Raw genomic sequence first — 17,180 nt, forward strand, 5'->3', positions numbered from 1 at the left:
CATTATAAATGTTGATGAAAATACAAGTGTTATGCATGGAACTTTAGATAAACTTCTCCTTAATGCAACCGCTGTGTCAGATTTCAAAAAAGCTTTACTGAAAAAGCACACCTTGCAATAATCTGAGTAAGGGGCTCATACACAAAAACAAGCCATACAGATATCCGCCATGTTGTGGAGTCAACATAAGTCAGAAATAGCATTATAAATATTCACTTACCTTTGATGATCTTCATCAGAATTCACTCCCAGGAATCCCAGTTCCACAATAAATGTTTGTTTTGTTCAATAAAGTCCATAATTTATGTCCAAATACCTCCTTTTTGTTCGCGCCTTGAGTTCACAAATCCAAATTCACGATGCGCAGGCCAGACGAAAAGTCAAAAAATTCCATTACAGTTCGTAGAAACATGTCAAACGATGTATAGAATTAATCTTTAGGATGTTTTTTAACATAAATCTTCAATAATGTTTCAACCGGAGAATTATTTTGTCTTTAGAAATGCGATGGAACGCAGCTACTTCTCACGGGAGCGCGCCTGAATGAGCTCATGGCACTCTGCCAGACACCTGACTCAATCAGCTCTCATTCCCCCCCACTTCACAGTAGAAGCCTCAAACAAGGTTCTAAAGACTGTTGACATCTAGTGGAAGCCTTAGGAAGTGCAATCAGACCAAATTTACACTGTATCTTGGATAGGCAAAGAGTTGAAAAACTACAAACCTCAGATTTCCCACTTCCTGGTTGGATTTTTTCTCAGGTTTTTGCCTGCCATATGAGTTCTGTTATACTCACAGACATCATTCAAACAGTTTTAGAAACTTCAGAGTGTGTTCTATCCACATCTACTAATAATATGCATATCTTAGCTTCTGGGCCTGAGTAGAAGGCAGTTTACTCTGGGCACCTTATCCATCCAAGCTACTCAATACTGCCACCCAGCCATAAGAAGTTAATTGTATAATTTGATGATCATTTGTCATAATTGGATTTGTTTGTCCCAGTTCAACATTCACCTTTTTACAATAACTTTCACCTTTTCCATTCAACAGAGACAAAAAAGTTATTGAATCTAATGTTCACTCATGATATACTGTATATAATATAACTTTGATAATGTATTAAGCTGATTCATTTTTATTATACCTAAATGTGCTCCGTTAGGGGCAGAAAACACAGTGCTGAGACCTACCGAACAGAGAGCAGATGGAAAAGACTTGAATCTGAAAGGTAAAGTAATAGGATAACAAATATATTACCCTTTTAATGGTATATTTTGATGATATTTTGACATAATCGTAAATTGACTTTACTGTCCCAGTTCCACATTCACCTTTTTACAATAACGTTCACCTTTTCCATTCAACAGAGACAAAAAAACTAATTGAATGTAATGTTCATTCATGATATACTGTATATGATATAACTTTGATAATGTAGTAACCTGATGAATTTCAATATTACCTAAAGGTGCTCCGTTAGGGGCAGAAAACACAGTGCTGACCCCTCCCATACAGAAAGCAGCTGAAAAAGAATTGAATCTGGAAGGTATAGTAAAAGAATAAAACATTTATTACATTCTTAAAACTTCTTATGGCTTAGATCCCGCTAACGGGATCGATATGACAACAGCCAGTGAAAGTGCAGGGCGCCAAATTCAAACAGAAATCTCATAATTAAAAATCCTCAAACATACAAGTATTTTACACCCTTTTAAAGATAAACGTGTTGATAATCCCACCACAGTGTCCGATTTAAAAAAGGCTTTACGACGAAAGCACACCAAACGATTATGTTAGGTCAGTACCTAGTCACAGAAAAACACAGACATTTTTCCTGCCAAATAGAGGAGTCACAAAAAGCAGAAATAGAGATAAAATTAATCACTAACCTTTGATGATCTTCATCAGATGACACTCAAAGGACTTCATGTTACACAATACATGTATGTTTTGTTCGATAAAGTTCATATTGATATCCAAAAATCTCAGTTTACATTGGCGCGTTACGTTCAGTAATGTTTTGCTTCCAAAACATCCGGTGATTTTGCAGAGAGCCACGTGAATTTACAGAAATACTCATTATAAATGTTGATGAAAATACAAGTGTTATGCATGGAACTTTAGATAAACTTCTCCTTAATGCAACCGCTGTGTCAGATTTCAAAAAAGCTTTACTGAAAAAGCACACCTTGCAATAATCTGAGTAAGGGGCTCATACACAAAAACAAGCCATACAGATATCCGCCATGTTGTGGAGTCAACATAAGTCAGAAATAGCATTATAAATATTCACTTACCTTTGATGATCTTCATCAGAATTCACTCCCAGGAATCCCAGTTCCACAATAAATGTTTGTTTTGTTCAATAAAGTCCATAATTTATGTCCAAATACCTCCTTTTTGTTCGCGCCTTGAGTTCACAAATCCAAATTCACGATGCGCAGGCCAGACGAAAAGTCAAAAAATTCCATTACAGTTCGTAGAAACATGTCAAACGATGTATAGAATTAATCTTTAGGATGTTTTTTAACATAAATCTTCAATAATGTTTCAACCGGAGAATTCTTTTGTCTTTAGAAATGCGATGGAACGCAGCTACTTCTCACGGGAGCGCGCCTGAATGAGCTCATGGCACTCTGCCAGACACCTGACTCAATCAGCTCTCATTCCCCCCCACTTCACAGTAGAAGCCTCAAACAAGGTTCTAAAGACTGTTGACATCTAGTGGAAGCCTTAGGAAGTGCAATCAGACCAAATTTACACTGTATCTTGGATAGGCAAAGAGTTGAAAAACTACAAACCTCAGATTTCCCACTTCCTGGTTGGATTTTTTCTCAGGTTTTTGCCTGCCATATGAGTTCTGTTATACTCACAGACATCATTCAAACAGTTTTAGAAACTTCAGAGTGTGTTCTATCCACATCTACTAATAATATGCATATCTTAGCTTCTGGGCCTGAGTAGAAGGCAGTTTACTCTGGGCACCTTATCCATCCAAGCTACTCAATACTGCCACCCAGCCATAAGAAGTTAATTGTATAATTTGATGATCATTTGTCATAATTGGATTTGTTTGTCCCAGTTCAACATTCACCTTTTTACAATAACTTTCACCTTTTCCATTCAACAGAGACAAAAAAGTTATTGAATCTAATGTTCACTCATGATATACTGTATATAATATAACTTTGATAATGTATTAAGCTGATTCATTTTTATTATACCTAAATGTGCTCCGTTAGGGGCAGAAAACACAGTGCTGAGACCTACCGAACAGAGAGCAGATGGAAAAGACTTGAATCTGAAAGGTAAAGTAATAGGATAACAAATATATTACCCTTTTAATGGTATATTTTGATGATATTTTGACATAATCGTAAATTGACTTTACTGTCCCAGTTCCACATTCACCTTTTTACAATAACGTTCACCTTTTCCATTCAACAGAGACAAAAAACCTAATTGAATGTAATGTTCATTCATGATATACTGTATATGATATAACTTTGATAATGTAGTAACCTGATTAATTTCAAAACTACCTAAATGTGCTCCGTTAGGGGCAGAAAACACAGTGCCGAGACTTTCCAAAAAGAGAGCAGCTGGAAAAGAAGTGAATTCGGAAGGTATAGTAAAAGAATAAAAAATTATTTTTGCCTTATTTGTATAATTTGATGATCATTTGTCATAATCACAGTTGGAATTGACTGTCCCAGTTCCACATTCACCTTTTACAATAAATTTCACAATTTCCATTCAACAGAGGCAAAAAAACCTAATTGAAGGTAATGTTCACTCATGATATACTGTATATGATATATCATTTTGATAATGTAGTAATCTGATTCATTTTAATACTACCTAAATGTGCTCCGTTAGGGGCAGAAAACACAGTGAAGTCTCCTACCGAACACATAGCAGCTGGTAAAGAAGTTAATCTGAAAGATGATGTTATATTGGGGGGAAAAATGCATTACCCTCTAAGTTTGTATAATTTACAGTGTTTACATTGTTCATAAAACTAAGTCTGCTGACATGTTGGAGTGCATTAAACCATTTATAATTTATAAAATTTTTGGAACAGTTGAAATACAGGACACTCACAATTCACTTTTTTAAATTGCAGATTGGCACCAGGTGAAAGGATTCAAAGGTTAAAAAAAATCACAGTAGGATAGGAAAATTGTATGTTCATTAGATTATTACAATATACAGGTAACAGCCTAAATAAAGGAAACCAACAAAGTGTCTGGAGCTCTCTTGTTAATGGTGGTGGATAACGCTGTCTCAGGCGCCGCTCCAGAATCACCCATAAGTGTTCAATTGAGGTGAGATCTGGTGACTGAGATGGCCATGGCATATGGTTTACATTGTTTTCATGATCATCAAACCTTTGTGACCACTCGTGCCCTATTGGGGAAGTGTCGTTCTGTAAGAGACCTCTCCCACCAGGATGTAAATGGTTCATCATAGGTTGAACGTGATCACTCACAATGGGATGTGGACCCATTGAGTGGTTGAGTGGACCTAAACCATGCCAGGAAAAAGCACCCCACACCATAACAGAGACACCAGAAACCTCATTTACTCAAGTGTTTCCTTTATTTTGGTAGTTACCTGCAGGTCCACATTATCTGAAATCCTTACCAATCCATCCCATCATATTGTGTGAATGAAAGAAATCTTGTCTTTCTAGTTCCCTCAGAGAACATCATTCTGGATGAAAAGACTGCGCACCCTGCTATTAGAGTCAATCATGGAAAGTGGGCTTTTTACCTGAAAGAAAAAGATACAGAAAAAAAAACTCTGCATCTCCATGTATTTTCTAAAGAGAGTTTCAGTTCAGGACGACACTATTGGGAAATGAAGGTAAAGGAACGAACAACAGAAAAACTGTCCTGGTATGTTGGTGTGGCCAGAGAAAATGGTTTCCATGTCAATACTGACCCTCATCCACCAATAACTGTGGCAGAGCTCACTATTGTGGGAGTGTTTCTAGACTGTGACAGACACACTCTGTCTTTTTATAATGTTGATACAGCGTCACTTCTTTACACTTTTACTGATGTGAAGACATCAAACTACTTTCCTGTGTTCAGCCCGGGACAACGTGACAAATACACAATAAGAATAATTTGAATGCATACCAAAACCATTTTCACACCACTGAGCCAAGTCGAGCTGTACTGAGCTGGTCTGGTTAAGCATCCACTGTAGTTGCTGTAGCCGTGCCGGAAAGGACAATGTGAAAATAGAATATTAGAGCCAGCACAGTATAGGTTGGGTCAGCACGATAGTGTCAAAAGGGTCTGAGATGCAGCTGAAATTCATGTCAAATGAATCATACATTATATACATTTTGTGTTATTCAGTGATTGTAAATGTGTATCTTTTTCCCAAAATGTTTTCAGACGCCACAAGAAAAAGAGAACACTAGTAATGGCGTCTTTTTGTAGGATATAACTCCGCCATGGTTCGTTGAACAAACCCTACTGGAAAATGAATGGATTTTTGGTAGGGTATTTGGATAAACTTTGAAACTGAGGTCTGTGGTAAACACAGGCTTAAGAGCTAATTTTCATCAGCTAACGTCACTTCGATTTTTTTAAAGCATTTATGCAATCAGAAAAAACACAAAGGCTTAATTCCTAACGTTCAGACGTTATTTTCTGCGTTTATCCCAAAACCGTATTCTTTCCCCCTAAGAATAGCTGAACGAACCAAAACTTACTCATACAAATGTTTTAGGGCTACAAGCTGGCGAGTTTTATAAAATCAACCAAAAATCTTTGACTTTTTTTCTACCTGTAGCTAGATTAAGAATGTAAACTGTGAAGCTACTGTTGTACAAGTTAGCAATATCCTTTGCATTCTACAGTTCTGTTAATGTTGTCCCAATTAATAAATGACTGTAATCTGTTGATAAAGTTTCACTGTTGTGTTGTTGAATGTACTGAACAAGAATATAAATGCAACAATTTAAAAGATTTTACTTAGTTACAGTTCATATCAGGAAATAAGTCAATTGAAATACATTCATTAAGCCCTAATCTATGGATTTCACATGACTGGAATACAGATATGCCTCTGTTAGTCAAATACCTTAAAAGGGGTAGGGGCGTGGATCAGAAAACCATTTGCCTCATGCAGCGCGACACATCTCCTTCGCATAGAGTTGATCCGGCTGTTGATTGTGGCCTGTGGAATGTTGTCCCACTCCTTTTCAATTGCACAATGGCAGTGCGCAGTTGCTGGATATTGGCGGGAACTGGAACACGCTGTCGCCGATCTAGAGCATCCCAAACAGGCTCAATGGGTGACATGTCTGGTGAGTATGTAGGCCATGGAAGAACTGGGACAAGATCCTGAGGCGCATTGTCGTGCCATTCATCCACCGCCATCACCTTGTTTCAGCATGATAATGCACGTTGCAAGGATCTGTACACAATTCTTGGAAGCTGAAAATGTCCCAGTTCTTCCATATCGCTTTGGATAAAAGAGTCTGTTAAATGGCATACATATTACTCCAAGAAATGTTAAGGATGGCCCAACCTCTTTCCCTCTTTGGTGCATAGCCAATATTGAACCTGACTTCAACTTTCCTCAAAATGCTATGCTGCAGAATGCCAGCATCCCGGAGTCGCCTCTTCACTGTTGACGTTGAGACTGGTGTTTTACAGGTACTATTTCATGAAGCTGCAAGTTGAGGACTTGTGAGCTGTCTGTTTCTCAAAAGTAATAGAAACTGACTGATGTGAAGTTAATGTGATACCATGTAAAGCAGTATGTGATAACATGAAATTACACATGTGAAAACATGATCACATGTGAAGTGTTCCAAAAAAATTTTTTCACATGATTTCACATGTGAAATTTCACGTGAAATCCTGTGATTTTCTGTAAGTGGAGAGAGACATGGTTGCATGATCCCTCCACCTTCATTTCCTGTTATTATGCGGTTGAAAATGGACTGGATCTTCTGGTAATCCGGTAGATTAATGGCTGAATCTGAATATCATAGTATATTTAAATAATTATTCAAATAATTATTCTTATACCTTGTAGAGAAGAGTGTTAATAGCCCAGTGAGAAAAAGAGGGAGTCTGTCCACTCCCTCCCTTAGAGTATGTCATTATCTTCACGTTCACCACACCGAAGGTTTATTGATTTACAAGTTGGCTTTCTACCACAGTTTGTGCTCGTCATGAAAGGGGACCCATTCATTGAAGGGTAAAATACAGTGCATTCGGAAAATATTCAGACCCATGGACTTTTTCCACATTTTGTTACGATACAGCCTAATTCTAAAATATATCATTTTTTTAATCCTCATTATACTACATACAATACCCATAATGACAAAGTCAACAGGTCTTTAGACATTTTTGCACATTTATTACAAATAAAAAACATAAATTATTTACATAAGTGTAAGTATTCAGACCTGTTGTTATATGACTTGAAATTGAGCTCAGGTGCATCCTGCTTCTATTGATCGTCCTTGAGATGTTTATACAAGTTGATTGAGTCCACCTGTGGTCAATGCAATTCATTGGACATGATTTGGAAAAGCACACACCTTTCTATATAAGGTCCCACAGTTGACCGTGCACGTCTGAGCAAAAACCAAGCCATGAGGTCGAAGAAATTGTCCATAGAGCTCAGAGACAGGATTGTGCAGAGGCACAGATCTGGGGATGAGTACAAAACAATTTCTGCAGTAATGAAGGTCCCCAAGAACACAGTGGCCGCCATCATTCTTAAATGGAAGAAGTTTGGAACCACTAAGACTCTTCTTAGAGCTGAACTCCCCGCCAAACTGAGCAATCAGGGGAGAAGGGCCTTGGTCATTGTGGTGACCAAGAACCCAATGGTCACTCTGACAGAGCTCCAGAGTTCCTCTGTGGGGATGGGAGAACCTTCCAGAAGGACAACCATCTCTCTAGCACTCCACCAATCAGGCCTATATGGTAGAGTGGCCAGACAGAAGCCACTCCTCTCCTCATGAGAAACAAGATTCTCTGGTCTTATGAAACCAATATTGAACTCTTTGGCCTGAATGCCAAGGATCACGTCTGGAGGAAACCTGGCAACATCCCTACATTGACGCATGGTGGTGGCATGCTGTAGGGATGTTTTTCAGCGGCAGGGAGACTAGTCAGAATTGAGGGAAAGATGAACGGAGCATAGTACAGAGATATCCTTGATGAAAACCTGCTCCAGAGCACTGAGGACCTGACTGGGGGCGAAGGTTCACATTCCAACAGGACAGCGACCCTAAGCACACAGCCAAGACAACGCAGGAGTGGATTCGGGACAGGTCTCTGAATGTCCTTGAGTGGCCCATCCAGAGCCCGGACTTGAACCTGATCGAACATCTCTGGAGAGACCTGAAAATAGCTGTGCTGCGACGCTCCCCATCCAACCCGACAGAGCTTGAGAGGATCTGCAGAGAAGAATGGGAGAAACTCCCAAAATACAGGTGTGCCAAGCTTGTAGCGTCATACACAAGAAGACTTGAGGCTGTAATTACTGCCAAATGTGCTTCAACAAAGTGCAGAGTAAAGGGTCTGAATACTTACGTGAATGTAACATTTCATTTTTTTGTCTACCATGTCTAATAACCTGTTTTTGTTTTTTTATAATGGGGTATTGTGTGTTGATTGATGAGGGAAAAAAACAATTTAATACTTTTTAGAATAAGGCTGTGATGTAACAAAATGTCGAAAAAGTCAAGGAGTCTGAATACTTTCCGAATGCACTGTATTTCCTCAATTATAATATATTGTTATTTATTTTTCTGCTGCCTCTTAGGCCCCCAACGGTAAGCCCCTACATTTATCCGGCCCTGGTTTTCTGATCAACGATCAGATTATGGCCTTCTTTATTTATTTATTTCAACTGATTTCCTCATATGACCTGTTGCATGTTGCGTTCATATTTTTATTCAATGTACAATAAAAGTGACTCCAAAATGACACTACATTATTTACCATTTGTAGAGTCACAAGCTTGATATAATCATTGCATGCTATTAATAAGGGAGCAAATACTTCACTTCTTACTACTTTAATACACATAAGTGAATTTGACCCAATACTTTTGGGAGACAATATACAAAAAGTGCTGTAATTTCTAAACGCTTCACCAAATATGGATGGCAATACCCTGACATGAAAGCTTTTTTTATCCTTCACTTGTTTGTTACAATTGCAAAGATATTGTCAACTTAGTATTTGAATTCAGCTTTGTTCTGAAGTTATCAGCGGTTACAGAAATACAGGTGATTCTTGGGAGAGCAAAACATAATCTAAAGATGGCACTTACCTTTTCTACTTGTGGTCTGAGTCAGTTGTTAACTTACAAGTGTTTTCAAGTGCAACTTAATTAGGTAATGATGGTTTTAGGAAACAGCTCAGAGATATAACGATGCTCCTAAATAGTTATATTTACGTTGCTTGGTTGTCAGAATTTTTAAATCACAAACAGAAAAGTATGTAGAACCTGTTTACTTTTTCACACCGATTCCTAATTTAAGGAGCCAAGACAAATGCGCTGTTGGGCGTTGGTACCTAGGCGCTAATATGCCTCTCTCCTCACTGAATGAACGCGGTCAATACATGAATGGGCGATTGATAGAGATTTGCGTCAGTTCAAATCTGGTATCAGGACAAAATGTGATTCAGAGTCACCGAATATATTTTAAGTATTTTAATTAAACTCAAGCGATAAATGGTAAATGCAATTTTCGTATATACGGGTTCACTGTATCTCCGCTCAGGATAGAACAGAGAACTGTGGAATGTACTCAAATAGCAGTTCTTATACTATGACAGCTTTAGTTCCAACTCGTCCGTTGGCCTATCATAGTAGAGGCTGAGCGCGGTTTAAACTTTGCTCAGCCTATGCTGGCACTCGGACTTGTCCAAGTCCCATGGTGCTCTCCTCCGTCCGCATCTGGTTGTTGGGTAGATTAGATCCGTCTTGTGTCTTAGTCGATTCTACACTCAAACAGTTCCTAATATGGTATTGTCCAGTGCTCTACCCTCCCTGGTTGGCCTAGAGATATGCACCCCTCCCCTCTCCAGATTGACCACAGCTTTTATGGCCTGTCACTCTATGTTGGTCAGTCTTTACACACATACATCTGTATTGCTTGTGTGTGTGTTTGTAACAAAACAATATTCATCTTCATACAATATGGTAGCAGGCTATAGTGCACAAACATAAATCCTAACACGATGGAAACTGATAATCGTGCACATGACTTTACAATTACATTTGAATGAACTGAATGATGAGGAGGGTGAAGAGGTTGATTGAATTTAGAACAATAGTGTAATGATGATGAAGAATTGTCAACACCAAGAATTCAAGCAACCGCGTGTCATTCTCAGCATTGTGCACTAAATAACTAAACTAGCTAGTTTAAGAAAGAGAAGGGCGGGCTGTACATTGTTCCTGCTCCTCTAATTGGATAGAGCGAAGCAGTCTATTTCACCCAATCACTTCTCATCGCATGTTTCGGTCTGATCATTTAGAATGTTGCTGACTCCTACTCGCCTGAAATTATGATAAATCAATAGACAAGAATGTTTTCTAGCAAGCTGTCAATGTGCATAATATCTAACAAGTGAAGCACGTTCTCTAATGCGTACTTAGAGGCTGAGAATCCCAGTAATTCTAGTCTTAAGAAACCAGGCACTGTGCAATTTTTATCCATCACAAAAATGTATCTATGAGTGAATATCTCTCATTCTCTATGTATCCGATTCTGAGGGCTTGTTGAGGTTGGCTGCTCTATTCTCCCTCCGACTCAGATTGGCTCACCTGTACAATATTTCTGTCTGAGGAAGAGAAGAGAGAGAGTAGAGTCCTTCCTCGCAAACCTGGTAAGTGTGTCTCCTACACAAACAGCATATCAAATCAAATATATTTGTCACACACAGTTTACAGCAGGTATAAAAGGTGCAGTGATATTCTTATGTGCTAGCTCCCACAACAATGCAGTACATTAATCAATATTGAATAGTAACAATGAAAAGAGTAGAGTAAAATATCCACATACAGTGCCTGTAGAAAGACCACACCCCCTTGGATCTCTTCACATGTGTAACGTTCGTCGTCTAAAGATGAGGAATCATCGGACCAAAGCGCAGCGTGGTAAGTGTTCATGTTAATTTATTATTACAGAACACTAAACAAAGTAAGAAAGAGAATGAATGAAACGAAACAGTCAATCAATTGCAACTCCACTTGGTCTCTATACTGACCTTTCGCTTGTTTGATTGCCTTGCGGAGGGAATAACTACACGGTTTGGTTAGGGCAGGTTTTAATAGTCACAGTCAGTACAACATCTCCTATGCACTTCCTTATAAACTCACTCACCGAATCAGCGTATAAATCAATATTATTCTCTGAGGCTACCCGGAACATGTCCCAGTCCAAGTGATCAAAACAATCTTGAAGTGTGGATTCCGATTGGTCAGACCAGCGTTGAATAGTCCTTGTCACGGGTACATCCTGTTTGAGTTACTGCCTATAGGAAGGGAGGAGCAGCGATTACAGCTGTGAGTCTTTCTGGGTAAGTCTCTAAGAGCTTTGCACACCTGTATTGTGCAATATTTGCCCATTTATTATTTTCAACAATTCTTCAAGCTCTGTCAAGGTGTTGGGGATCATGGCTAGACAGCAATTTTCAACTCTTGCAACGCCATTGTAGATTGGGCTTTGTGTTGTAGGGAATATTCTGCTGAAAGTTGAATTCCTATCCCAGTGTCTGGTGTAAAGCAAACTGAAGCAGGTTTTCCTTTACGATTTTTGGCTCTGCTAAGCTCCATCCCAGTTATTTTCATCCTGAAAAACTCCACAGTCTTTGCCAATGTCAAGCATTCCATACCATAATGCAGCCACCTCCATGCTTGAAAATAAGAAGGCAGTTTTTCAGTGATGTGTTGGATTTGCCCCAAACATAAGGCTTTGCATTTAGATGTGTAGTGTATTCCTTTGCAGTGTTTTTTTTGCAGTATTATTTTAGTGCCTTGTTACATACATATGCAGGTTTGGGAATATTTTTTACAATTCTGTATATTTTATTTATTCCTTTTTTCACTCTGTCATTTAGGTCGTTATTGTGGAGTCACTACAATGTTGTTGATGCATCCTCAGTTTTCTCCCATCACAGCCATTGAACTCTGTAGGTGTTTTAAAATCACCATGGTGACATCCCTGAGGAGTGTTCTTCCTGTTCTTCAGCTCAGTTCAGAAGGATGACTGCATATTTAATGTGTCTGGGTGGTGTAATACATCATAATTATTATCTTGACCATGCAGATTTATTCAATGTCTGATTTGTTATTACATTTACATTTAAGTCATTTAGCAGACGCTCTTATCCAGAGCGACTTACAAATTGGTGCATTCACCTTATGATATCCAGTGGAACAACCACTTTACAATAGTGCATCTAACTCTTTTAAGGGGGGGGGGGGTTAGAAGGATTACTTTATCCTATCCTAGGTATTCCTTAAAGAGGTGGGGTTTCAGGTGTCTCCGGAAGGTGGTGATTGACTCCGCTGACCTGGCGTCGTGAGGGAGTTTGTTCCACCATTGGGGTGCCAGAGCAGCGAACAGTTTTGACTGGGCTGAGCGGGAACTGTACTTCCTCAGAGGTAGGGAGGCGAGCAGGCCAGAGGTGGATGAACGCAGTGCCCTTGTTTGGGTGTAGGGCCTGATCAGAGCCTGAAGGTACGGAGGTGCCGTTCCCCTCACAGCTCCGTAGGCAAGCACCATGGTCTTGTAGCGGATGCGAGCTTCAACTGGAAGCCAGTGGAGAGAGCGGAGGAGCGGGGTGACGTGAGAGAACTTGGGAAAGTTGAACACCAGACGGGCTGCGGCGTTCTGGATGAGTTGTAGGGGTTTAATGGCACAGGCAGGGAGCCCAGCCAACAGCGAGTTGCAGTAATCCAGACGGGAGATGACAAGTGCCTGGATTAGGACCTGCGCCGCTTCCTGCGTGAGGCAGGGTCGTACTCTGCGAATGTTGTAGAGCATGAACCTACAGGAACGGGTCACCGCCTTGATGTTAGTTGAGAACGACAGGGTGTTGTCCAGGATCACGCCAAGGTTCTTAGCACTCTGGGAGGAGGACACAATGGAGTTGTCAACCGTGATGGCGAGATCATGGAACGTTAATAACGATGGTTATTGTTGCCCATCTACCAATCACTGCCCTTCTTAATGAGGCTTTCGAAAAGCTCTCTGGCCTTTGTAGTTGAATCTGTTCTTGAAGTTCAATACTTGACTGTGGGACCTTACAGATGTTGTATGTATGAAAAATCATGACACCCCTATCATTTCACACAGAGCGTATCATTTGTTGTGTAATTGTTTAATCTTAGGTGAACATGCTTAGGAAGCCTTTCTGTGTTTTACGGGGATTTTAGAAGAATTTGGTCCATGTTGAATGTCTGTGTGCAGGAGCCTAGAAAGAAGCTTTCATTGTGACTTTGGTCCTGTCTCTGCTCCTTCTCAGTGCTCTGTCAACTGTGGTCTGCATTCTGCTCAAACATAGAGGTATAAAACACATTCTTGTCATTAACAGCAATATATTGTCAATGATAATAAAGTTACTGTATAGAGATTTGTTAACAAAGATTTTTATTGTAAAACCTTTCAACAGTCATCCTTGTTATCTTTGTTTTCATCACAGAAAATGAAAATGAAAAAGTGAAATCTCATCAGTGTGATGAAATTAGATGTGACACGTTGTAACATAAAACATGATTGATTTTATATTAACATGGTTTTGATAGTGGCTTTGTTTTCAGATCAAATGAAGCGTGAACAGAGTAAATCAGGTAAGCTAACTGTTTCATTCTGAACACATTTGTGTGGGAGATATTCTCAAATGACATGTCTTGAACTCAAATTTCTAAGTCGAATATCTCAAGTTTAGATTTGACTCTTCAACAATTTTATTCATAATTTTACACTGACTTGAATTTTCACTCAACAGAAACAAAAAAACTGTTTAAAGGTAATTAATGAGTATTCATAATCATAAACTATGGCATAACATTGACAATCATGCCTAATGTCTTAGTTTGGTTGGCAATATATTTACCTAACTATGTGTATTATGAATGTGCCCTGTTAGGGACAGAAAACAGTCTGGAGAAACGACCTGTCAAAGAAGGAAAGAATCTACAAGGTAAAATTGTTGAACATTATTTTCCCGACACAATCTTCATTGTAACATCTGGTTTTACATTTACTTGGTATTTGTTTGTATGCAGATTGGCATCAGGTGAAAGGATTCAAAGGTAGGAAAAACAATCTATGCCAAAATGGTTAAATGTTTTTGTTTACGTTTAGGGGAAGTTCAACTTAAACGATTACTCTGTGAAGTGCGCGTGTGCAATAACTCAATTCGCCCTTGAGTGTAGTATTGATGGTACATTAGGGTATTTGTTTATTTTTTTAAGCAAAGTATAAGGGAGTTGTACTCCAGTCTAGTAGGTGGCGGTAATGCAACATTTATTGAATGTCAACCGCCGTTAAACCTCATCAAAGAAGAAGAATGAGAGACAACTCATTTGTGTAATTTTTTTAAAATTGAGAAATACCAAACATCTTAGTTAGATGTATTGCACGACTAAGATCTCATCTGCAAAAAGTTGAAATTTAATGACAGATTTTGTGAGTTATCTGAGATTAATTCGGACTATTTTGAGGAAGTGTATACAGGGTACGATGCCAAAATTGTTACATGTTTTTGTTTACGTTTAGGGGAAGTTCAACTTAATGTTAGATGGTTCCTTAGTCTACGAGCCAGGATAAACTGTGATCCATGGTAATACGGGAGAGATATGAATATGCAGTGGCCAAATCACCATTAATAAGCATGCTGATGCCTTAAGACATGGTACCCTACGACGTTCACAGAGAGCTTCGTACACAAATGTCTGTCGGAACTGGTCCAGAACCACTCAAAGTCCCCCCCCAAAAATGAAAAATTTAGTTTATTTGAGTTGATTTGGCCATGCAATCATGTTGATTACTTCCCTTTTAAACGGATAGTGATTTTGGCAATGAGGCCTTTAATCTGCTTCGCCAGAGTCAGATACCATTTTAATGTCTCCTTCCAGTATGAAGGAAGTTAGAGGTAGATTTGCGAGCTAATGCTGCTTTAGCACAACGACTGAAAGTGTACAGGGACAGCTATATAAAGGGCCTAATTGCAAAAATCCCAAACTATCCCTTTAAGATAATTATTAAGTAGGCCTAGATCACACAACTTACATATCTTAATATTGGATGTCAATGAATAAAACCATATTCTCTTCCCTCAGAGAACATTACTATGGATGAAAACACTGCTCATGGTACAATTAGAGTGACTCAAGACGGAAAGACAGCTCATTACATCAAAGAAAAAGAAACTATGAAATCTTCCGATCAAAGGCATCCTCATGTATTGGCTAATCAGAGTTTCGGATCAGAACAACACTACTGGGAAGTTAAGGTGAGGGATGAAACCGTGGATAAAGCAGTGGGTGACTGTGGGCAACTGTCATGGTATGTTGGTGTGGCCAGAGATAATGCTAAGAGAACATCTACAGTCGCTGTAACACCTCTTCATGGATTCTGAACTCTCTTTTATGAAGAAGGAAAGGGTTTCCATGTCAATACTGACCCTCCAACCTCAGTACATGTGAGCAAAGATCTCTCTATGGTAGGAGTGTTTCTAGACTGTGACAATCAATCTCTGTCTTTTTATAATGTTGATACAGAGTCACATATCTACACTTTTTGGAATGTGGTGACATCACACAAGTTTACTCCTTTGTTCAGCCCTGGACAACATGACCCACACCCAATAACAATATTGAATGAAAACTAAGAGATGAGGGTTAAAACATGTCACATGAGACATGTCCAACAATACTGCTCTTCAATAGAACAGACATGTTGAAGACAGGAACACGTGGTCAGAGATATAATTGTATACCTGAGTGTTATTTAGTGATGTCCAGGTGTATATGGTTTGTCGTCTGAGGCACAAGGGTAATCAAAACAACTACAATTGTTCAACTTGTTACTACTTGTAGTGAGATTTTTGATGTACACTGTAATTCAACTGTAATAAAAGCTAGCAGTATCATATATTCTTTAATTCTGTTGAAAGCTTTTTAGATAACGATGTCCTCTTGTTAAAAATGTGATATGCTTAAAACCTGTTAGGGCTGCAAGCCCGAAGCCGGTACACTTATGACAACATCCAGCTCAAGTGCAGGGCGCGAAATTCAAAATCTATTTTTTCTTTTTTAATATTTAACTTTCACACATTAACAAGTCCAATACAGAATTTGAAAGATAAACATCTTGTGAATCCAGCCAACATGTCCGATTTTTAAAATGTTTTACAGCGAAAACACCACGTATATTTATGTTAGCTCACCACCAAATACAAAAAGACAGACAGACATTTTTCACAGCACAGGTGGCATGCAGGTAGCATGCAAAGCCAACCTAACTAACCTAGAACCAACCTAACTAACCTAGAAACAACTCCCTCAGATGACAGTCCTATAACATGTTACACAATAAATCTATGTTTTGTTCGAAAAATGTGCATATTTGAGCTATAAATCAGTTTTACATTACTGCTACCATCATAGCTACCATCATAGCTACAGTCAGAAATAGCACCGAAGCAGCCAGAGTAAATACAGACACCAACGTCAACTACATTACTCATCATAAAACATTTCAGAAAAATATATGGTGGATAGCAAATGAAAGACAAACATCTTGTGAATACAGCCAATATTTCCGATTTTTTAAGTGTTTTACAGCGAAAACACAATATATCGTTATATTAGCTTACTACAATAGCTAACACACAACAGCATTGATTCAAGGCAAACGGTAGCGATAGCACAGTTCGACAGATATATGAAATAGCATCCCAAATTGGGTCCTTATCTTTGTTGATCTTCCATCAGAATGTTGTACAAGGGGTCCTTTGTTCAGAACCGTCTTTGTTTGGATCCAGAACGAACTATTTCCCTCTTGAATTAGCAAGCACACTGGCCGTGCGGCGCTATCCTCTCCTTCTTGAACAAATTCGTCCAACGCATCACATCTAAAGTCCCGAATAAATTTCAATAAT

The 17,180-nt window shown here is 38.9% G+C and overlaps 1 protein-coding gene and 1 long non-coding RNA gene across 27 annotated transcripts in view; both read left to right on the plus strand.

The window, feature by feature from the left end:
- LOC120052812 overlaps positions 1 to 17,180 on the plus strand; it is a 292,808-nt gene that overhangs the window by 174,040 nt on the left and 101,588 nt on the right. For 15 of the 26 annotated variants that reach the window (XM_038999959.1, XM_038999960.1, XM_038999956.1 and 12 more), the window contains 3 exons: positions 1,166 to 1,231; positions 1,472 to 1,549; positions 3,246 to 3,311. In XM_038999959.1, coding sequence (XP_038855887.1) covers positions 1,166 to 1,231; positions 1,472 to 1,549; positions 3,246 to 3,311 — 210 coding nt within the window. Of the gene's footprint in view, positions 1 to 1,165; positions 1,232 to 1,471; positions 1,550 to 3,245; positions 3,312 to 3,563; positions 3,630 to 3,766; positions 3,789 to 3,882; positions 3,928 to 4,129; positions 4,189 to 4,699; positions 5,925 to 17,180 lie in introns of those variants that run through there. The other 11 variants (XR_005477409.1, XM_038999964.1, XM_038999962.1 and 8 more) reach the window with 11 other exon arrangements.
- LOC120052824 lies at positions 13,873 to 16,163 on the plus strand. The gene is made up of 4 exons (XR_005477411.1): positions 13,873 to 14,042; positions 14,163 to 14,216; positions 14,302 to 14,328; positions 15,358 to 16,163. It is a non-coding gene; the product is annotated as an uncharacterized LOC120052824 (long non-coding RNA).

The sequence above is a fragment of the Salvelinus namaycush genome, chromosome 8 (assembly GCF_016432855.1).
Source record: "Salvelinus namaycush isolate Seneca chromosome 8, SaNama_1.0, whole genome shotgun sequence".
Taxonomy (NCBI): Eukaryota; Metazoa; Chordata; class Actinopteri; order Salmoniformes; family Salmonidae; genus Salvelinus; species Salvelinus namaycush.